The following is a 23663-nucleotide window of genomic DNA, read 5'->3' as shown; positions in this document are numbered from 1 at the left end:
TCTTTTCTTCTTATTATATTGCTTTTTCTGACATTGCCTTGAGATCCTTAACACCCAATCCTATGGCAGCTGCACAAGGGTCAGATGCGTGAATGACTACACTATCATCGGTCCCTTTATCCATCATTTTCCCCTGGATTGTGTTGTATACATCTTCTCCTCATCCCAGACCAGTTAACCAAAGTTCAAATATGTGAACCACTGCATAAAATACCTCATTAGATGAATTTTCCTGGCATTCCTGGTGTTCAAATCCCGGCCCCGCCTCTCTGGAGTTTGCATGTTCCCCCCGTGCCTGGGTGGGTTGTCTCCGGGCCCTCCGGTTTCCTCCCACTTCCCAGAAACATGCGTGCGAGGTTGATTGAAGACTCTAAATTGCCCGTAGGTTGGTAGTTGTTTCCATGTGCCCTGCGATTGGCTGGGGGACTGCTCGAAGATAGCTCGTGAGGATAAGCGGTAACGAAAATGGATGGAACTTTCTTGCCTGATGCCACATCAGCTGCAGCAGTGCAAGAGACAAGAGTGATGCTCATTCATGTCAAAATGTCACATTCCCGTCCTCGTTATGGATGAAGAAAATTGAAAGACAGTGATCCACTTCTGTATATAAATACAACCGCTTTGATTTTAATTAGAAAGTACAAGATGGTTATTTCCGAATCATGACAAAGAAAAAAACAAAACATGCTTATCTCGCATGACTGCAGAGGAACCCGGCGATTGGGAGGAACAAAACCGCCATGGTTGATATCTGCCGCGGGAGGCAGCGTACAGTCGAGATGTTGGAGTCGGTTCTTCTTCCTGCTTTTTTACTCGCGGCACGCTTAATGCGTAAACGCATAACCATCCCCCTTGCTTCCTCAATGGCTCGCTGGATCCATTGAATGAGCAACGCTGACCGCGGGTGCGAGCTTCATGAAGTCGGTCAGCTGGTGAGAGGCGAGCATTTTGCAGCGTTCACTGTCATTTGATCCGGCTCCTCGTCTTCCTCAGAACTCTCCTCAGTCTCTTCCTCTGGTCGGTGGTTGCCGTTTGTGGCGCTTTTCTCGGTGGCGCTCACCTCGTCGGCGTCGGCGTGCCCTTCCTCCTCAGCGGGACAATTTGGATCTCCATCGTTTCCGCTACCTTCTTTGCCGGTCCCCGTCGCCGCCTCCTTGTCGATCATACAGACGGGCTCAGAGCCAAGAGGCGAAGTGTCCATTTCTTCAACGCTAATAGGGAGGATGCGTCGTTAGGATTAGACTGATATGCATCGCGGGCATTTGGCGTATGTTAAAAGATACAGCACCGTAAGCCGCAACCTTTTCCTGTTCTAACAAAGGTGTTTTCAAATCAAATCCGCACACTTTGGAGCATTCCGACTGGTATTCCGATCTACTTTGGTCAAGCGCACACCCTCGTCATCTTAAAAATGAGACCCTTTGTTTTTGCTGTGCATATTTTGTTGTGGCACCGGCAGTATGTTGGTTTCTGTGTCGCTTTTAGCGGTTTCCACTTATTTCCTACAAAAAGATTGGCAGTTTTTGTTTTCTCTCCTATTTGTCTGTATTTTGCTCTCCTTGTATTTGGAAGATAACTAACATTTCTCCAAATGAGAGGCAGTCTTCTTGCTTTTAACTGTTTGTCATAAATGTTCCTTCAAAGTACATTCGACACAGCATTACTGCCATTATCCTTAGGCCAACATGAGGTTAGCTAGCTTAATGCTAACATGCAATGAGGAACGCCATAGACAAGCTAGCAAAGATTTGCATACTTTAGCATAAACACTGCAGTAACACATACAAATAGAAGATCCCGCAACACTCACCAACATATCGTATCTCTGTTCTTCGGAAACAACTCGAACTGGCAGAATTCAGCTTGAGTTTAAGTTTACTTAGCAGACCGTCTACTTCTTCTTGACATCAACCAAGTCTACCGGCGCCTCACTACTGCCACCGTCAGGATAAGGCGTGTACACCAGAGAGGCTAGCACTGGACATACGACGGTACGTGTATAATGTGTAAACTTTTGGAATTCATTTAGGGTGCGGCTTCTATACAGGTGTGCGCAATAGACTGAATTTGATTGTCATTTTATCAGCTAGAATTAAGACGTGCGGCCGTAGCCTCAGCTTGATGATTTCACGGTCACGGCGGGCGAGCGTCCCTCACCAGGATGGCGCTCCGGCCACTCTCATCTTCTGCCACATGTAGTTCAGGAACATGGACGCCTGCAGCAGACGGCCGATCCTCTGCATGTGTCTCTCTGAGGGCGGCAACAGAAGTGAAATTGTATTCTTGTGGCGTCCATTTGTTCCGCCGGTCTTCCATCAAACACATGAGTGTTACTTACACAGGTACGAAACCATTATCTCAGATGCCGGTATCTTCACTGCTTAAACTCAATTAAAGGTACATTTTCTTGCCAGAGCCATAAACTCATGACATGTCACATGGTCCACCAGGTCGCCACATTTACCTTTTAAATGTAAATGCTACGGATGAGGTTTTGACTCCATTTCCTTGCTCAACTATGGGGAAAATCAACAAGAGAATGCAGTCTCTATTTGTGCTCCAGTACTCTGGAATGCCCTCCCTGCAGAAAGTAGAGTGGCTACCTCTATAGAAAGGTTATAGACTTATTTTGACACTCTTGCAGTTGGCTAAACCACACCTAGTATGAAACGAGTCTCTTGCCCTCGGCCCTTGACATCTGGAATTTGGCCTGTTTGACTGCCGCTTCTCCCACACTCCCCAACTTTCGTCATGTTATGAGATAAATACTGATTGTGAAGTGCGCCACATGGTGTCCGTGGCACAGTTGTATATTGTGTTTTTTTGTATCGTATCCATGGTTTCTATAATTGTGATGTGATAGTGGCGGAATCAAGAGGTGGATCAAGTCCCCACTGAAGGCCAAGGTACCAATGCACTGCCCACCCCTGGAAATTGGCTGACCTGTGTACGGTATGAGGCCCTCCAGGACGGCGCGGGCGCCCTGGTACTGCAGCAGCTCGTCAGGCGGGAGATGCGTGAGCAGAACCTTGAGGACAGCCTGGGCATCCAGACAATTCCTGGCGTTCGTGTTCCACACCCCACAGTAGCGCAGCAGCGACTCTGAGCAAAGAGCACAGCAGCAAAAGTCGGATTCCATTTTATTTCCGCACCTTGGAAACGTTGCATTCGTGTAACGTGTTCCAGTGTTCATTTGTGCTCGTCTTTGAAAAACACTGTTGTCTGTCAAGGTTTTCTACTGAAATTCACGTTGCATTTGCATTTTTCAGGTAGTACCGAGGACTACTGGAAGTGATGGAACATAATTAAGAGTAAGAAGAATAGGTAGAGAAGGTCCCCTACTAGCAACAGTAGTTGTTCCAACAACAGAGCAGAGAACATATATGCCTGGGAGTATTCTTGGATGCTCTGTTTGTAAACGTTACTGCTCTATGTGCGTGTTAAAAAATCAGTTGCTCAAAGGTTCATAATTGCCGTAACTTCTATGCTCATTTCCATTAGCCCATCTATGGTGTTTTTCCATTATGTTAGCATGAAGCTGGTGGACTTTCGTTAGATGAAATTATATGGTTTGGTTGAGCATTTTGGTGTTTACATGTAAAATGTTCAATTCTCTTTTCTTTTATGTGTCGGTTTCACGGTAAACTGAAACTGGGAGTGACAAATAAACAAGTACGCTGTGCCTCTTATTTGTGCGAAGAGGCACAAAGGAATACTTCCAAATGTGCGTTTTAACAAGTTTAAAGTGAATAAAATAAATCATACGGTCTCTCTATATCACAGATTTTCCTCTCTCTCAGTGGGTGTGGAACATTCCCCCCCGATAAACGGGTTCAGTGCACATGGAAGATTTTGCACAAATTGCCGGCTACCTTTCTGATCCACTCGAAGTTTCAAAACGGTCTTCTCCAGAAGCTCACTACTGTCTCCTGTTTGACGGATTGCTGCAAGGAACAGAGGTTGGAACGTGTCAATTACGACAACGGCAAAGGAGGACCTTTCCATATTTCCAATGCCGTCGTCTGGCGCATTAGCGTTTGTGCTGCAGTGTTACGCGACGCCACGCACTGAACATAACGCAGCGGCAGGACATTAAAGTAATGACACAGTACTTTGCAACCAGATTGTTACTAAAGTGGACGTGACAAAGCGAAACAAATCAAATATAGCCAGAACATCACAGCAGCCATCAAAGTACACATTTGGCCCAAGCATGTCGTCCTTGTCCCCGATGATGTCCAAGGCCACACAAACAACTCGGCTTGTTTCAGTATCGTCTCGTTACCGACGCAGCCGTCAACAATGAGCGGTGACAGTGAATGATTCATTCCATACATTTCTTGGAAGAGAATTATGTAAACTGCAGGATTTCAGTTTTACCTGAGTGCAAGACAAACCGCGCAAAGAGCTTTGAATAGGTTGAGTACCTTTAATTACAGACAGCACAGTGTGCGGCTGGTCCAACGAGATGGCGAGGCCCAGAGCTTTCAGGTATTTCTTCTCATGGAGCAGGTTGGACAACTTCTGCTGCCTTCACACAAACAGGGAAGGACACAAAACAAATAGTATTTCAACAAGGGAGCACAGCCAAGCTTTCCCCGATACAAGATTTGTCAACCACTATCAGTTGACCTTGACGGATTATTTCCTCTTTCATTTAACTGCGGGTTTCTCCCCCTCGTGGGGGGGGGGGAAAAAATGCTTCTTCTGAATTCCTGAAATAAATGCTTGAAGTAACTTGTGCAGTGTATTATCTTTGCAAAGAGCCGAGAGGAGGGTCGCAGAGCCGGATTTCTATACGCTCTTGTATGTATGTATGTATGTATACGATCCGATCAATACGGCATACTACAGACAGACACAGTCAGCTCGTCGGAAAAAAGGAAGAAAGAAAGAGCGTGTGGCCGATCAGGGAGGTCTGGGAGGGGGCTTCGTTCTCCTCCTGGGGTGCATGTCGGCCTCGCGCCGCCTTTCGCTGTTGTCCTTTAGCAGACGAAATGGACTTCTTCTTGTGTATTTCAGTTAAACCAACTGTTGTGAATCGCTACGGAAGGTTTCAAAACAAACTAAATCCAGTCATACAATACCAAATGTCACATTTTCCATCACAAGACTTTGTCATCATTATTCAACGTCAAGACACCGATGTGAACGCATGTTAAGGCGAAGACCAGGAAGTCATTCTACCTCTGAGGGCTGATATAGATCACATCCCCCGCTGGTATTGTTTGCACGCTTTGTTATAAGAAAAGGCTTCCTCTTACGAAACCGTTTTTTTTTTAAGCTTACGTAACCTAAACACTGAGCGCATGCAAGCGTGTTATTGGAAGGCACGCAGGCAGGCGACCGGTTTCGTTCACAGCGCAAGGTATTGTCCCGTTCAACAGACGAGCAGCACCCGTGACTCCGTAATTGGTGTCTTTGGCGAACGGGTTACGCAACGGCTGTCCTTTGCAAAGAAGACGGGAACCGGACCGTTTGCAATTTTGTGCGACCGATCTGGTGACTTACTCGATGATCTGATCCTCCCGCTTGGCCTGCTCCTCGGCAAGCTCCACTTCCGTCACATCCTGGTAACGGACACAAGGCCACATTCATTCTGATTCTTAAAAAAAAAGTCTCGGGACAACAGAGGTTAGGTGGAAAGGTAAAAAAAAATAATAAATAACTTCTTTAGTTTGTTAAGTTTTTTTTGGCACTCTAAGTTATCTTACTTATATTCATTTGATTTTTGTTTTTATATTTCTGGTCGAGCAGTGTTTTTCATACAAATATAGTGGCGAGGTCAATTTACCGATCTATGAATTGATTAATTTTAGATGGCAGAAAATACTAAGTGTGACTTTTTTAAAAACTCGCAAACTTACAACACTAAATACGTCTCAATCAAATCAAACTCCTTGAGCTTAGAGAAGTCAAACGGAACTCTATACATGATTCAAGTGACCGACTTCTTTTTTTTTTTCTTCCATGTGACCCAGTTCACCTATGCATCTTTCTTGAGTAAGCAGCGAAATGCGTTGAAACGAGCACAATGATCTTTAATTTGGGTCATTTGAAGTAAATCGATACGATGAGGACCTCCATCCATCCCTCCCTCCCTCCCTCCCTCCCTCACCATCCATACGGTGATGATGGAGTCGGCCGACCCGGTCACCATCTTGTCGTCTTTCCTGCCGCTGTGGAGCCCCCACACTTTGTCCTGGTGGGCGTCCAGCGTCTTCACACACTCGTTGGTCTTGATGGTCCACAGCTTCACCAAACCGTCCGAGCCGCTACGGAGGGAGCACGCTTGGAATTGTTACAACTGTGAGCTGAACGATTTGGTAACTTCGATACGTACAGTCAGTTGAAACTGTGTGAATCTGCCCAGCCAAAATTGAAAAATTGAAAAGAAAGACTGTACAATATTATTATACTGGCATATTTGTTCACGCGGGCCGGGGGCGTGCTGGGCGACAGGGAGGGTACACCCTGAACTGGTCGCCAGCCAATCGCAGGGCACATAGAAACAAACAAGCATTCGCACTCACGTTCACACCTGCGGGCAATTTAGAGTCTTCAATCAAGCTAGCGCGCATATTTTTGGGATGTGCCCGGAGGAAAGCCACGCGGGCACGGGGAGGACATGCAAACTCCACACAGGCCAGGCCGGATTTGAACCCGCAACCGCACAACTGTATTAAAATAATTAAAAGATTTGAGGAAAACTTGGCAAAGCCACAATCATTTTCTAGGGTTACCATTTTATATTTCCAATGATTTCCTGTGAGATACCTCAATTTGAAAAATATTTGCATTAAAAGCATCATTTTTGTTGAACTGCAAGCGCAAAAAGACACTTTTTGGTGTTCAAAATGTAGCAACGGCTTGCGGCCATGTGAAAAGGTGTCAAGATTTACCTGCTGAGCAGCTGAGTGCCTCGGCTCACAAAGATGACCTTCAACACGGATGCGTCGTGCCCTTCGAATGTCTAATTAAAACAGTCAAACACGTATTTTTACTTCAGGACCCAAAATAATCTGTAACAAAGTGCTCATGTACACGACTCGGAAAAAATCAGGGCAATTGGACTTTGGTGTGGATTTTCATCTTGAACCTCAAATGCCCGAGAACCTTTCCAACTTGATTTGACCTTTGACCTGTCCTCATCCCTAACTTTTGGCGAGTGGCGCAAGTGAGCCGCGGCCTACCTTGAGACAGCTGAAGTCCTGCAGGCTCCACAGCTTGGCGGCGCCGTCCGCGGAGGAGGTGGCCAGCACCTGGTCGACGGGCGAGAAGCAGACGGCCCAGACGCTGCGGCGGTGGCCCCGGAACACGCCCAGCAGGTCCACCGTCCCCTCCCCCGCCAGGGACCACAGCTTGGCCGTGCGGTCCTGGGAGCCGGACGCCAGCAGCTTGTCGTTGGGCGAAACGGCCACGCTGTTGACATCCTGGAGAGACAGAATTTCTATTCAAATTTGTCTAACGGCCATTAGAAAAGCTCTTACGAGGAAGTCAAGTCTGCAATGCATCAATGTGTAGCAGACGAGCAGTGGTGGGAAGTCACTGAGTGCAAATACTTTGGGACTGCAATTAAGTCGATCTCTCTGGCAGTTTCACTTTGCAGCAATATGGAGGAGCATTAACGACAAATACAGTTCATGTGTTCTAGGAGGCTTTTTCAGACATTTTTGTCGTCCAAAATGTATAATACAGAAATGAGGTAGTAGGTATAATATATTGGTTTTTAATTCAGAAGTACCTGCATATGCAGTGGAGTGTACACTGAATTTCCCCGTGAGGGATCATAATGAGTACGTAAAATTACAATAATAGAAAATCCCCCATCAAGCAGAATGGAGCCCGCTAATTAAGGACAAAAATATGCTGCTCTATTCACTCTTCGACACTTTTCTCAAGGGACGCCTTGGGTGAGATCTGCTCAATATGATTGAATGATATTGTGACGGCGTTACAATCCTTTGTTGCATATGTTGAAGTGAAATGCCACCCACTGACGTTTCGGTGTCTGCCACCGCGAGCGTCCGTGCGGCAAAAAAAGCCCGTTGCATTTTCACTTGATTGATATTTGAAACTTAAATGAGATTGAGTCCATTCTTAACGCTCAAAAATGTTATGCATGCGACATCATTTGTCGCCTGCGGCTTAGCTTTTACATTTTTCTTTCAGTCTCAGGAAGGCGAAAAAATTGAAAACGCCTTCATCTCATGGAATCTTGTTTGATGACGTTGCCAAGTTCATTCATTCGAGGAAGTCTACAACGTGCAGTACGGAAAATCGATGTTGTAATGTGAACGTATCAGGTCAAACAAATAAACCAAACGTTCCTGTCTTACAACATCATGACTTCAAATATGTAAACATACAGCACATTGTCTAAAGCACACGCAACCGGCAACCAGGGTGTAGTTCGGGGTGCAGCCCCCGCCTCCTGCCCGATGACAGCTGGGATAGGCTCCAGCACGCCCGCGACCCGCGTGAGGAGAAAATGGATGGAAATTGTCACTGTGGTCGATACCAAAACATCAGTGGGTGGCGGTCGAATTTTTGGGGTGGAGCAAATGGTCTTCGTACTAGACAGAAAATACTTGTAATGCTGCAATTATTTAGTTTCTACCTCCAAGTAATTCTCCAGTTGAGCTTTTCTGCTTGTAATTTATTCCAGAATCCGCTGTCAGCAGCACGTTCGATGACTGCGCTTAACTTGATTTCGAGCTCAAACTCTGAAATTGAGCCAGTGGACAGAAAAGGTCGACACACCCATGTTAAATTGCCAGGTTTTTGGGATATATAACAACAAATACATAAAATGCAACCGAGTTAAATCATTTCAAAACTTTTTCCACCATTGGTGACCTGTAACTTGGACAAATCAATCGGTGGGGGAGAAAAGGAAAACTTTATGTCCCAATGGCTCGTATTAGACTCATTTCCACGCTATCCGTTGAATTCTGCACTTCGCCACCTAAAGAAATATGAATGACAACAATTTGAATTCTAGTGAAATTTTATGGAACTAAAAGCCGTGGTAATTACCAAAAAATGTTCTGTTTCTGTTATAGTGTTATTATCATGTCTCCATCAATTCTCCAATGTACTGTTTTACAAAAATCAAATAGTAAAGCATATTATTTCATTGATCCATATGGTCATCCATTTTGTCCTCATTTGGGTGGCACGAGCATGTTTTGGACGTGGAAGGAAGCCGGCGCACCCGGAGAAAAATTGTCACACAAATTGAACATACAAATTCCAAAGACAAATGCCCGAGCTGAGCAGAACTGTGTGGCAGACGTTCCTTGATCCAAACAATAGTTGTTTACTTGAACTCCAAATGAGCGAAATAGTTGGCAGGGCTGAAGAATGATGCTTGCAACATCAACACAAAGTGACAAGTCAACGCCCGGGCAGGGATGCCAACGCACCCCGAGCAATTGAAGAAATCGACCCAACGCAATTGCAGTTGTCTTTGTTCTCACGTCTGCCTTCGATCTTCTCTTCTTGTTCATTGTCTTGGGCGTACCTTATCGTGTGCCTTCTCTGTGGCCCGTGCAGCCAGCTGGTGCAAGTCCGTTTCTGCGGCGAGCAAGTCTGCAGGGAGATCCCACACCTTGACTGTACAGTCCTGACTGCCGGACACGATGAAGGACGCTTTCATCCTGCGCACACACAAAAAACATACATCAATGTCAAATAAGTCAAAAAAACACTGTGTTCCAAATTATTAGGCATATGCAGTATTTTCATTCTCCTAAATAGTCTTGGCCACAGGCACAAATCATTTTATGTGACCAACTAATTGTCTATTGTCTACTTCATGTTTCTTGCAATTCTTCTTCACTTATAACAGATGTTAAAAGCAATTTTCCCCATCAAATCCTTAACATTACATTTTGGATTTGGGCACATTTGTTTAGCAAATAATTCAAACATACATTTAGATGGTTTTGAAAGTCATAATGGTCCACTGACGGAAATCATAACTACAAGCCCAATTCCAATGACGTTGGGACGTTGTGTTAAACATCAATAAAAACAGAATACAAGGATTTGCAAATCATGTTCAACCTATATTTCATTGAATACACAAGATATTTAAAGTTCAAACTGATCAACTTAATTGTTTTTAGCAAATAATCATGAACCTCGAATTTGACGGCTGCAACACGTTCCAAAAAAGCTGAGAAAGTTGAGGAATGCTCATCAAACACCTGTTTGGAATGAACATCCCACAGGTGAACAGGCCAATTGGCAACAGAAAACAATTGCTCAGTCATTCACAAGCAAAGATGGGGCGAGGTTCACCTCTTTGTGAACAAGTGCTGGAGAAAATAGTCCAACAGTTGAAGGACAATGTTCCTCAACGGACAATTGCAAGGAATTGAGGGATTTCCTCATCTCCGGTCCTGAATATCATCAAAAGGTTCAGAGAATCCGGAGAAATCGCTGCACGTAAGCGGCGAGGCCGAAAAACCGACATTGAATGCCCGTGACCTTGCATCCCTCAGGCGGCACTGCATCAAAAACCGACATCGATGCGTGAAGGATATCGCCCCGTGGGCTCAGGAACACTTCAGAAAAACATATGTGCAACGGAAGTGCAACTTGAAACTCTACTATGCAAAGCAAAAGCCATTTATCAACAACACCCAGAAACACCGCCGGCTTCTCCTAAGGTGGCAGGAATTATGAACAGTTCAGTGTTAGCTCTAAACTTTCAGGCTCCAGCAAGAAAGAAAGAAATGTCAGGAAAAGCCTACTAGAACATCTTAACTTTATTTGTGGTTAATCCGAGGCACTTTAAATGGTGGCAGGTGTGTGCTGACCCCTATTTAACATGATTTGGTCAATTCTGAACATAACCAGTTATAAGAGCGTGTATGCACAGATGCAAGCACGTTATTTCAGTGTTCTGTTGTACTAGATAGAGCGGCTCCGAAACTACCGGAGACAAATTCCTTGTGTGTTTTGGACATACTTGGCAAATAAAGATGATTCTGATTCTGATTCTTTTTACTTCCCACCTCTTGAAAAAGATTTTAAAAATAGTAAGAAGAATTGAGTCACAATGGTGGAAAAAGATTTGAAATGATCTTCACATAAATTTGGCATTTGAACCGGGTTGTGTAGACTTTTTATATCCACTGGAGGAGCCCCTCTTCGATACACTTATCACCTTAACAATGCTCATTTGTTCATTTCAGAATTGTTAATTGTTGGAGCTATACTGCCGTCCACTCTCATACAGTCGTGCTATAAAATATTGGCACCCCTGGGGGTGTGTGTGTGTGTGTAAATCAATAAATACACACAGTGCATATATAATATGTGTAGTACATATGTACATTATACATTTCATGCTAAAAATATTGGCACCCCTGAGTGTGTGTGTAGAAATAAATAAATACATAAATTACACACACACACACCTATTTTTTAGCTCGGCTGTACGCTTTTAAAGACTTTTAAAGACGTGGCACGGGTTCTCAATAGGGTTGGGGTCAGGGTGATGATGGTGACTTTTTCTCCTTTCACACCCATTGAAGCTACAACTCAAATGTGTACATAACTCACCCGTCATGCGTGATCATTTTGAACAGTGTATAAAGGGGATGCGTGTTACCTGGAACAGGAAATGGAGCCCACAGCGTTTGTGTGGCCGGTGCCGTATGCCACGCAGCGAACGTGGCCGCTGTCAGCGTCCATGTGCCACACACGCACTGACCTGTCCTGTGGAATGGACACAGTACGTGACAAGCACAAGCACGTTACGGTCGTGCGCGTGACTTGCTGGAAAAGTGGCATTGTGTCACACACAGGTCCTCACCTTTGCGCAGCTCGCAAAGACACAGTCTTTTTTAAAGACGTCCAACGACAGCACAGTATCTGTGAGGGAGGAAATGTGACAGAAAAAGATAACAAACATTCCATCAACCAGCTCATTAAGCAGTCAATCATCACGGCATAATCTTCATTGTTAAGACCGATATTGTGTAAAATAGTAGATGTGTCCCAGCCCGCGCAGGTACCGTCTTCAGAGGGACATATCTACAACCCACGTCAAGATTTTTTACATACCGGTAATTACACCTTCAGATTTCTTGGTCGGGTAATGTTTCCACTCTTACGGCACCAGCCTTATTGTTAAATAACTTTTAATAGGAACGGGAAATGTACAATAAATGTTCTCTGTAAAACAGTGGTGCTTTGAGATTCCAGTTGAATCTTCCATAAACACGCACGTCCTATAAAATTACTCCATTCGAAAAAAAACACAACACATTTTGTGTGTGTGCGTTTTAATAAAGACAAATACCACTCTTTAATAGTTTACTTTACAGAACATACATGTAGAATGTAAAGAAGTGAACAGCTGTCTCCACAATTTTTGCTTCAATTCCGTGGTCATTGTGCTACTCCTTCTGGTATGCCAGTCTTGACCACCACTACAGTTTCAGGCAATTTAGTGGGGTGGACACGAGATAAATTGCTGGCCAGGGTTGGGGGGGGCTGATGGAATTTTTTGCCCCTAAATTGGGCTCAAACTAGGCTAGGTGGGAGCTAGATTATGCGGAAGATTGGATAGGTGGAAACTTTGATCGGTAGAAAACAGATTAGGCTAGGATGAGCTAAAATAGACGGAAGCAAGGACAGCTAGAAGCTAGGCTAAGGGAACGCTAGGATAGGTGGTAGCTTGGCTACGTAATCAGAAGCTAAGCTAGGAGGAAGCAAGGATGGATGGTAGCTAGTATTGGGCTCATCTCACGTTTACTGCATCGCAATGTGGAAGCACACACTGCCATCTGCTGGCGCCTCACCCGAGTGCCCGTAGAGGATCTGGCAGCTGTTGGCGAGCAGCTCAAACACTTTGAGCTGGCAGCTGTTGGTCGCCACCACAATGTGGCTGTCGTTTGGACCCAGGAACTTTACGTCCAGCACCTCATCACTGTAACCCACAAACTGCAAGAAGGAACTCATATTAGATGAGTGGGGTTTTTTTTTTGTAGGTTACCATTTGAAATTAATAGGGTTCTTACTTTAAGAAGAACCTAAATAAATTAGGTTGGGCAATGAGACCGCTCAACCACAATTAAGTGACTATTTGAAAGCAAACAGTCACTGGACATAATTATTACACGTTACACTCTAATGAGATCCAATAGCCCCGTCAGATTTAGATCCTGAGCATTAGCGACTGAAAGGCAGACTTTGTGCACACTTTGTGTACTGTATTGCTCTACAGCTAATGAGATTCATTACATATCTTGCTCAGAAGCATTCAAAGAAGTATCCGGATACACGTCATTCATGGCTCACCTGCTGCTGTGTGCTGAGATCAGGCAGCTGGTAGAGCACGATGTTGTGCTCCGCAGTGACGGTGGCAAGCCTGGCGGAGGCGGGCAGGTGAAGCAAGTACGTCAGACTGCGGGGGTCGTCGTCGTCCTTCTCCTCCTCATCCTCGGAGGACGGGCCGAGCGTGGACGGGAGGGGCTGGTTGTAGACACAGCGGCCCGTGCTGCCCTCCCACACTCTCAACAGCCCTGCATGCGCCAGTTGGGAAGAGTTTTGATGGAGCACAAAGTGAGAATATATTGCTAGGACATTTGGGACCGGGTCAAAGTTGAACCTTTGCTGCCAGCTGTGATGAAATGCAAGTCTCTGTTCTTGACTCCAATTTGAGAGAGGTTTGTTTTGGCAGGCAGGATCACAACACCCTCCACAGCCTGCACACAAAGGTAAAAACACACTTAAATGAATGCACTATGCTTATTATTATTATTTTTACATATAATAACTGTCGTAGTCTTACCTCATAGATGGGTACTGTTCTCTTAGCTGTCTGGCTCTTCAGATCCCACACTGTGCAGATCTTATCTCTCCCTGAACTACAATCAAACAAGGGCACAACATAAAAACGTGAGACATTTAACACATGGCAGAAAAATGTCTTCAAGCTGAGGTCCTTCATACATCCTAATGTATGAAATGCATTAGAATTCAGACACAATGCTGAAATAATCCAACAATATGACTTTATTTTACAACTTTATGGGCCTGGAAATGGAGAAATAAGTAAATATTAAAGGTCCCACGCCACCCCGAAAAACTCATTGGATCTATACGATTCACATTAATGGCCTATTTTGAGTTCAAAACGGCGAATTTCGCCAACTGATTTTCATGTATGAATATCGGAAGTGTAAATTAGCTTTGCTCTGATTGCATCGCTCTTATTCTCAACTTAAATACGGAAAACAGCTTTGCTCTGATCGGTCCAGAGTTCCATTTGTACCTGATCATGGTGTCACCGTCAGGGCTGAAGCTGAGGGAAGTGACGGCGCTGTAGTGGCTCTGAAGCACAAACACACACTGGCTGGTGCGCAGGTCCCACAGCCGGATGCCGCAGTCCAGAGAGGACGAGAAGAGCTGCAGACGCTCGCTGTCTGGGTGGAACTCAACCAGGCTGCGCACAAATGATTGATTGACATGAAGGCAATGCCAAGTGTATCTGGGAACCTAAAAGAAAATAAACATTTGTAACATTCTCACTTACTGTACAACACCTGAAGAGCCTTTCAGGTTGTGAGTGCAGTACTGCTTCACCACATCCCAGAGTTTGATAGTGCCGTCACAACCGCCTACAAGCAAACAATATGCAAATCGTTTTGAACGGGGAAAGTAGTACAACAGGAAAAATAACAGCTGCTTATTATTCATGCTGACCTGTGGCCAAGAGCGTGGAGGTGGAGTCAAACGTCAGGCTGGCTATAGGAATAGTGTGTATGGCCTTCCAGGAGCGAGTACACTGCGCTTGCCTCCAGTCCCACTGCTTGAGAAGGAGCGCTCTGCTGGCTGTTACCAGCATCTGTGGGAGGATGCGAAACGATAACACTGACTGAACACTTCCACACAGGCAGAAACTAATGTTGTTGTCCACGATCGATGCCCAAAAAGTATATGCAAGCTTACCTCGTCATCACAGCTTAGCGCAAACGATGTGATGTCCTCTTGATCATCCTGCAGACACGAGATGGAATGGACTTAACGATAAGCAAATGTCCGATCACTGTGGTGTCGCTGTCTGGCTGCGATTTGGCCTTACGTGCTCAATGCTGTGGACGATCTTCCCTGTGCTGATTTCCAAAACATTGACACGAGAGCCACAGGTGCAAAAGATGTATTGCTCATCCTTGCTGATCTGTCGAAGAAAATCAAGCATAAGGTTAATGGGCTTATTTTTACGCGTAAACATGGAAAACATGTTTATGAATTTGGAAAAAATACAACTTGACAGTATACCTGCACTTTTCCTCCTTTATAGAATGGCTCGATCTTACTCGAAACAACATAACTGTAAAAGGATGACACAATTATGAGTTGTTGCTACAATTAGCTTAGCTAGACTCATCGAGTTAAGTCACCAGCTCGTGCCACGGGACTCAAACTTACTTCGTTTTGAAGTGAAAGTTAATATTCGCCATGATGCTCGCGACACCAGCTCAACTTTTTAGTATTTGTCGATTTCGTTCAGTGAATGTGATGTTTTGTTAGTCCGCACGTTGGCTCCAGTCAACGCATCTTCCCCGCATGTTGTTAGGTGAGTCGCATATATCTGACGTCATCACAGCCTACGCTGCTGATTGGCCAAATCGGGTTCACTAGTTTCCACTCTATATGACGTCATATTCAGTGCGTGTCAATTGCAGTTTTTAAAATATCCTCACGTATACTGCATAGCCATCGCAGCACAATTAATAAGATGGTAATTATATTTTTAGCAATGTTTTGAACAACTTTTGTCCATACCAAATGGCGTATGTTAGATTTAAATACTGTAGTTTTCATTGCGTCTTTGTGGTCAATATATATATATATATATATATATATATATATATATATATATATATATATATATATATATATATATATATATATATTATTATTATTTTTTATGGAGGTCATGATTGTGTGGTGACATACGTAACGGTTTAGTTAAGGTTGTTTTGTGATTTATTTGTCCAACTCGGTGTTTGCGTTCTGCAATATTCTAGAATCTTTTTCCATTGTGACGTCCAGAAGTCTGAGATCCGAGTTGGAACGTTAACGCACTATTGTTCAATAATCAACGTTACCTGAGTATTTATTTGGCGTTATTTGGAGTAGCTTACCGTATTAGAACACTTAAAATGTCTTTGTGTGTTAATGTGAATGTATAATCAAATGTCAGGCGGGGAATGTTGGTCATTCCACAACGGAGTTCATTCCCGTCATTCGCGTTCAGTTTGCTTGCTGCTAGAACGGCAGGGAAAGGAAAGAACGCGCCGCAAAAAAAAAAAGAAAGAAAGATGAGGGCCAGGTTGTCGCTATTGACTGTTCAGTTGTTCACTGTTGTCATTTGTATGCACGTTTTGTCAGGAATGTTCACGTATGCGTGTTTTGTCACGATAACACGGGTGTGAACGCAACGCCGTGACGTGAGCCGAGCGGGAGTGAAGCTGCTGTCCGGGAATGGAAACATAACGGCGTGGAGAGCAACAACATGGTGAGGAAAGGCCCTTTTAATCACTTTAATCGATGATGTTTGAAAGATGTCCTTACAATTCAATTGAGCTTAAATTGACTTCTTAAATACAACAATGTGTGATTTATTTATTTATCCATTTGTTTGATGAGGCTCGTGAAATCCATGACCATCACTCTTCTAACGAATTTTGTGACACGTCTATTCAACATGTAGACGTGTCTTATAATGAAATGAAGAACATTGACGGTTGACAGTCACGTGCCTTTCCAGAACAATTCCATTTGGTCACCAGCTTTTATATTGAAAATTCTAACGTAGCCCAGGGATGGGAAAGCGTTGGCCTGTGGGCCATTTGGGCTGGAGGAGACCTGTGCGTCTGCTCTCAACTCCTCGAATGTCCGACACGGTCAATGGGATTGAATTTCCACGGAGGATAAAATATCCTTTCGGAGAAACTGAATACAATTTCATAATCTTACAGTCAGTTTCAAGTTGGCCTTCCATTCCTAACAAATACTGTCAATTCAATTTCAACTGCAGTTCAGTTTTGGCACTACTGGTTACAAACATTGCAAACAAACAATATACATTCAAATTATGTGATTCAAATTCTGTTTTTTAATGCATTTATCCAAGATTAGCAGTTGAAATTGAATTATATGTGGTTCAAATTCAACTTTGTTTTGTTGCCTACCCTCTTCCTGAAGCAAGTCTACACATGCACAGTGAGACGGACTAGTCCATTGCATGAGAAGAGAAGGGCGGGCAGTCGAAACGATCATGACGTATTAAGCATTGCGATGTGTTTTCAAGCACATGATTTAAGACTACAACAATAAGTGTTTTAAAATCAAAGAAATCTTTGTCAGTTTTTATGAGACGTTTGGAGGCCCCCTGGAAGTCTCGGGGCCCCAGGCAGTTGCATGTGTTTGCCAAACGGTAAGTCCGCCACTGTTTTCGACACGTGCAAGAACACACCGACGAGGCAAGTATCTCCCTAAAATCTGTCCGAACCTTCTAACGTTGATCTCGCGGCTCTCCAGACGGACGCAGATGCGCCATCTCAGAGCGGCGGCTACGACGTGGAGCGGTTTGTGGACACCCCGGACTACGACCTCATCTGCACCATATGCCAGGGGGTCCTGCGGTGTCCGGTTCGAGCGGCTTGCCACCACGTCTTCTGCAAGAAATGTATTCTGCAGTGGCTCAAGAGGTGCAACTAACTAAACACGGAATGCTGAAAATGTTTCCAAGCACCCGCTAAGTCACTGCTGTTTGTCCTCGTCAGACAGGAGACTTGCCCCTGCTGCCGAAAGCCGATTCACGCGGGCATGATCTTTGTCATGTTCAAACTGAGCAAGTCCATTGGACGCATGAAGATAAAGGTAAGCGTTTTAAAAGGACTCTTTGCCACGTATCACTCATTTACTGTTCTTCACTCACAAAGTAGTCGGGGGAGAAAGTTGTTCAAATGAAGTTTAGAATAAAGTTCATTCAAGGATTTATTTTTTTGCATTGTGATTATGATGGACGCTGCAAAATAAGCTTGATAAATTACTTAATACACCACACTACGCTATAAAAACAAGTATAATATGAAAATAAATATATACACTCAGTGGCGATGAACTGGGGGGGGGGGGGGAACTGTCCCAGGTCCCTGAGCATTTGGGGGACCCAATGCTAACACACAATGCAAAACGCCCTAGGTGGTCTTAAGTATAGCATCGCGTTAAAACCCTTTAAACAATGGAAATTTGAACACAAATGGTGCGTCAACACATGTAGAAAGTTTAACAATACTGACAAGCATATATTCTTTATCCTCTGCGAAAAACAAGTAATACTACTGCAGTTTACTGAATCACTTAACAGGAGTTGTGAAAGTCTTCTTCGTTTGTGTTTTCATGACTGTATTAGACTGTCTCCCATTGGCCAAGTCGCACACACCAGAAGGGGCTGCAATGAATTCATCAATGAAATACAAACTTTTTCATTCTTTCAATTTCAAAGGATGCGGTTGAATGTTTGATGGTGGTCAGAGGGCCGTAGGTGCAGAATGGCAGACATGCTACACAAGTAGCTTACTACCACTAGGTGGCACTGTGGAGTGAACCAATAGTAAATTTGAGTTACGAAATGAAATGTATGTGTATGAAATGTGCTACAGAAATACATTTGCTTTGCAATTGTAAAGCGTCGTTGAGTGCCCTGAAAAGTGCTTATTAAAATGCATTAGTCCTATTATTTCGTCACGTAAAGTCGAGCGTGCCTCATCTTTTCCAGTGTAAGAACGAGATCCGTGGCTGCGCGGCGACGCTTCCCCTCTCGGAGCAATACTCCCACAGCCTGAACTGCTTGTACGAGCTGGTACCTTGCCCGTACGCCGGGTGCCGGGCGCAGCTGCTCCGCCGCGACCTGGAGACTCACGCGCGCCACTGCGAGCACTGGCGCCAGCAGTGCCACATGGGCTGCGGCACCGTGCTGTGCCACCGCACGCGGGCGCAGCACAACTGCTACATGGAGCTCAAGCTGCAGTACCAGGCTAAGAGCAGGAACCACGGGGCCATCGCCGCCGCCCTGCAGCGCAAGATGAGGAGGATGCAGAACACCATGGCGCACATGAAGAGGCAAATGGGGCTAATATGCGAGAGTCTGCAGGTCACGGACGAGCTGCACAAGGTGAACGAGGACTCCGGGGAGGGCACCTCCAGATCCGCACGGACCAGATTCAGCAGCGACGGCTGACGGTCGAGGGAAGAACAATTCCTGCTGCCGCGTTTCTAAATGTGTTCATTTCAATTGATGTCGTGTGTTGGAATATGCAGCTCGGTTGATCATCACATTAAACTGAGTGAATTTGTAACATTTGTGTGCTCATATTGTAAATAAAACGAGGATTACTAAACATGCAACTATATGGACTAATGGACTAAAAATACAGTACATTTTTCACACAAAGTGTCCTTTTTCAAAAACTGAAATTGAAATATTTATTTTCATTGTAAAGAAAGCAAAATATGTTTACCTTCAAAGTTTGGGATGTCAATATTAACAGAAATGTCTTTCCCCCCATTTTTTATTCAAAAAAGTGTAAAAAAAAAAAAAAAAAAAGGACTACTGTACTGCAAACAAATGTACCTTTTCCATCAGTTATTTTTATGAAATAAGAAGTAACATTTTGATATATTAAATATATACACTGTATCATTTTTCAAGAACTTCTTGCGACTGCTGATGTGTTGTGCAGTGTGATCAAACTGCTCTTCTAGAGTGGCCTTTTATTGTGGGCAGCCAAAGGCACGCCTGTGCGATGATCATAGCGTCTCATCAGAATCTCGATATGTGAGGTGGATGGATTATCTTGGCAAAGAAGTGCTCACTTACACAGACCTGGACAGATTTGTGAGCCGTATTTGCGAAAAGTAGGACTTTGGGAATAAGAAAACATAGAAACATAGACAGACAACTCTAAATGGCCCGTAGGTGTGAATGTGAGTGCGACCGGTTGTTTGTTCCTATGTGCCCTGCGATTGGCTGGCAACCAGTTCAGGGTGAAACCCGCCTCCTGCCCGATGATGGCTGGGATTGGCTCCAGCACGCCCGCGTGAGGAGAAGCGGCTCAGAAAATGGATGGATGGACAAATAAGGGACGTTGTAGTGAAAAGTTGCCGCTCGGGGGCAGTATGTGTAGGGAGCTTGTATCCAAATATCGCGATGTTTCGTGTGACTAAAAGCCGGCGGGCCCGGAACTCGTCCTTCTTCTCGTGTTAGCGATCACGTAAGTACGACGTAGTGCACACATTTGAACGCAGAATCCTTCAAAATCTTACACATCCTCCTCCCTATCCTATCGCCAGCTGCCACAATACGTCGTTACAGCACATTATTTAGTGTAGCCGATGATATTGACGTGTGTTTTAATACATTTTGGACACAATTGTGTCGTCGCACTCCCGAATATGGCGGCGACGCTCGTGTTTTATTAAGAGTCGGTGAAGTCCCGAGTACTTGAAAGCGGGCCCGACCTTGATCGTGTTTAGGCTTCGTGTAATGCCTGGCGTTTGATTCCACAGCAAATGGCGGACGACGCCGGTGGTAGAGGAGGTTTTCGCGGAGGCTTTGGTGACCGTGGCCGCGGCCGGGGCCGTGGACGCGGCAGAGGCCGTGGGAGAGGCCGCGGTGCCCGGGGAGGCAAGGCCGAGGACAAGGAAGTGAGTGGAGCTTTTTGGACGCTCTTAAATGCGCCCAATCGCGTCGATATATACGAAGAAGGACTCCTTTTCATTGTTTTTGCGTTTTTAGTGGGTGCCCGTCACCAAGCTGGGTCGCCTGGTTAAGGACGTGAAGATCAAGTCACTGGAGGAGATCTATCTCTACTCGCTGCCCATCAAGGTGAGTTCCAGTTTAGGAAATAAACGCCTCCTCATTAGGGTTTCTCGAATATATTTTTTTATTTTCTCTTTCTGCCATTATGTTTCTCTTCTCATTGTCTGTTGTCTCATTCAACCAAAATGACTACTTGTATGTCTCTTTCGGCTGCATGGCTCGCATTTTAACTGTTTGCCGGCAAAAAAAAATGTCTAGAAAATATTTAATACAAAAGAAAAAACAATGCAATACAGTTCAAGCCTGAAAATACCCATCACACGCTGTAATCACTGAAAGTTTTCAACACGATACACTGCATTTCAATGCATTGTTTAACAGAGAAATCGGACAATCAAATTAAGTGTACTGATCTTTTATGGGAAGAAATTGTCATCTTGAATTGAAATGATCAGGTGTACTTAATTTCGTGACTGGTTATATGCATTTATTTATTTTCAGGCTTTATGCTCCTATGTAGAAACTTTAATCACAACCAACATCTTTTGTCACCTTCCAGGAGTCTGAAATCATCGATTTCTTCTTAGGTTCTGGTCTGAAAGATGAGGTGCTGAAGATCATGCCTGTCCAGAAGCAGACCAGAGCCGGTCAGCGCACCAGGTTCAAGGTGAGGTCAGATGTGACGCTCCCCACAATGGCGCTCCCGAAGTGAGCGGCGCTCGTCTTTCCAGGCCTTCGTTGCCATCGGTGACTACAACGGGCACGTGGGCCTGGGAGTCAAGTGCTCCAAGGAGGTGGCCACCGCCATCCGAGGCGCCATCATCCTGGCCAAGCTGTCCATCGTGCCTGTCAGACGGGGCTACTGGGGAAACAAGATCGGCAAGCCCCACACGGTGCCCTGCAAGGTAACGGGCCGCTGCGGTTCGGTGCTGGTGCGTCTCATCCCCGCGCCCCGTGGTACCGGCATCGTGTCGGCTCCTGTGCCCAAGAAGCTGCTCATGATGGCCGGAATTGACGACTGCTACACCTCCGCCAGGGGCTGCACCGCCACCCTCGGCAACTTTGGTAATTATGACCACAGTGAAGGCCCGTTTATGGGGCGTGGGGGGCTGCGATATCCAGTGGTGCCTCCTCGACTGCAGAGTTGAATCGTTTTTATGACCCAATCCTCTTTCCTTGTTCAAGTCAATGGAAATGCCATTCAACAAAAAAGTTTTTTTTTTTTTAATGATGTACTTAAAAATGTACAATAACATTTGATTAACTGAAAAATGTTCCAAATGCTTAGAATTTTGGCCTCTCAACAGTAAATATTCTCCGCTTGATGTAGTCCTCCATGAAAGCAGGCTGCTTTGTTTTATTTGCAAGCATTTGCGCTTACTTTTTAAAACCTTTTTTTGCTTACAAACAAAACCGTAACTAAATCCAAATCAATTGTTAGCATTTTCTGTAGTCAATTTGAAAGTCTTTTTTAAAATAAATGAAAAATGAAAAAATATTTCAAAATCCAATTCATCAGTGAATCAAATAATTGGAAGATTATCAAAATTGTTAGCTGCAGCCCTAAACCTAATGAAATGTAAAATGTAAAGTATTAAAAGGCGCATCGTGATAATTCAATGGGCATTGTGCCGCTCATTCTGGTGTGCTTGGCCAACAGGGGGCAGTATAATACACATGAAAAACAAGTTGTAGCACCAGAACTGCGACGACAGTTTTTTAGCACAGAATATATGCCTGTGAGCAAGTGCTACTGCTTGTGTTCAAATACATTTTTAATCTTGATTTCGCGAAACGTTGATGCTGATTTCGCTGGCACGTCTATGGCTTTTTGCTTTGTTAGCATGAAGCTAGGAGACTTTTGTAAGTTTCTGGGTTAATACAATTATTTTTGTTCAGTTTTAACACTCAACTCCTAAGTTTGGTTACTCGCAAGTCGAGGTACCACTGCAGCTGGGGAAGGCTTTTTAAATGTGGGTTGTGTGTGTGGGAGCTGCTCTTTCTCCTCACTCTGCTCAGCTTCACCTGCCCGTGGTGGTGTTGTCGTTAACTGGAGATACAGTAACGAGTGCCGTTTGTAATTTCCGGCCGAGAGACTCGCTGGGGTCTCTTCCGGTCCTCGGAGCGGCACGCGACACTTCTCACTAAATAAGCTGCTGCGGCTAAACTGTTCGAACTGGGTTTAAGAATTCTTCTCGCTCCTCCAGCCAAGGCCACCTTTGATGCAATCTCCAAGACTTACAGCTACCTGACCCCTGACCTCTGGAAGGAGACTGTCTTCACCAAGTCTCCCTACCAGGTCTGAAGGCTCAGCGCTCGTTTCATTGCCGACTTGTCGAGCAGCAAGTCTTAATTAAAGCGGACATTTTTCTTTTGTTTCAGGAGTTCACTGACCATCTGGCCAAGACTCACACACGAGTGTCCGTGCAGAGAGGCCAGCCCATCCAGCCGCCAACCTCCTAAACTTTTTGTACAGACCTACTGTTAAAATAAAAGTTGGAGAAAATGGCCTGTTCTTGTTCCTTGTCTGTCACCAAAACACTACAAGCTGGGATTCATTTAAGATGTATCAAAAATACTGAGCCAAGTCACAAAATAATGCTAGAGTGCAAGTAGCACCAACTTTTTTCAAACTGTTGCTTATTGGGTACTAATGTGAAGGACTACTAGTGTAGCAACACTGGACCAACACAAAAGCCACAATTTGTACTAAGGTCTGGCCCCACATCCTTTTATCTAGGTGAAGGCAATGATCATCGTATTGATTTTTCACAATTGAAAAAGTGATTAAACAAGGTAGGCATAT

The 23663-nt window shown here is 44.6% G+C and overlaps 3 protein-coding genes across 3 annotated transcripts; 2 read left to right on the top strand and 1 right to left on the bottom strand.

Moving 5' to 3' along the window:
• Positions 1-593: 593 nt before the first annotated feature.
• Positions 594-15634, bottom strand: tbl3 (transducin beta like 3). The gene is made up of 23 exons (XM_061749689.1): positions 15454-15634; positions 15304-15355; positions 15107-15202; positions 14974-15021; positions 14728-14869; positions 14558-14642; positions 14297-14467; positions 13814-13889; positions 13631-13727; positions 13321-13544; positions 12822-12963; positions 11831-11889; positions 11627-11733; positions 9527-9662; positions 7194-7433; positions 6903-6973; positions 6119-6275; positions 5512-5570; positions 4428-4531; positions 3873-3944; positions 2944-3102; positions 2158-2251; positions 594-1211 (listed from the first exon to the last, which is right to left on the bottom strand). The coding sequence occupies exons 1-23, from the start codon at positions 15483-15485 to the stop codon at positions 926-928; spliced, it is 2709 nt and encodes a 902-aa protein (XP_061605673.1). The 5' UTR covers positions 15486-15634; the 3' UTR covers positions 594-925.
• Positions 15635-16023: 389 nt separating this feature from the next.
• rnf151 (ring finger protein 151) lies at positions 16024-19593 on the top strand. The gene is made up of 4 exons (XM_061749640.1): positions 16024-16546; positions 17572-17741; positions 17817-17913; positions 18815-19593. Exons 1-4 carry the CDS (start codon positions 16544-16546, stop codon positions 19274-19276), a joined length of 732 nt encoding a protein of 243 aa, XP_061605624.1. The 5' UTR covers positions 16024-16543; the 3' UTR covers positions 19277-19593.
• A 562-nt stretch (positions 19594-20155) lies between these two features.
• Positions 20156-23365, top strand: rps2 (ribosomal protein S2). Its single transcript, XM_061749072.1, has 7 exons — positions 20156-20309; positions 20605-20742; positions 20834-20923; positions 21417-21524; positions 21589-21922; positions 23065-23156; positions 23240-23365. Exons 2-7 carry the CDS (start codon positions 20608-20610, stop codon positions 23318-23320), a joined length of 840 nt encoding a protein of 279 aa, XP_061605056.1. The 5' UTR covers positions 20156-20309; positions 20605-20607; the 3' UTR covers positions 23321-23365.
• The last annotated feature ends 298 nt before the right edge of the window (positions 23366-23663 follow it).

This window comes from Phyllopteryx taeniolatus, chromosome 16 (genome assembly GCF_024500385.1).
Source record: "Phyllopteryx taeniolatus isolate TA_2022b chromosome 16, UOR_Ptae_1.2, whole genome shotgun sequence".
NCBI classification, from domain to species: Eukaryota; Metazoa; Chordata; class Actinopteri; order Syngnathiformes; family Syngnathidae; genus Phyllopteryx; species Phyllopteryx taeniolatus.
The sequence above is the reverse complement of the archived record's forward strand: the minus strand, read 5'-3'. Positions and strand labels throughout refer to the sequence as shown.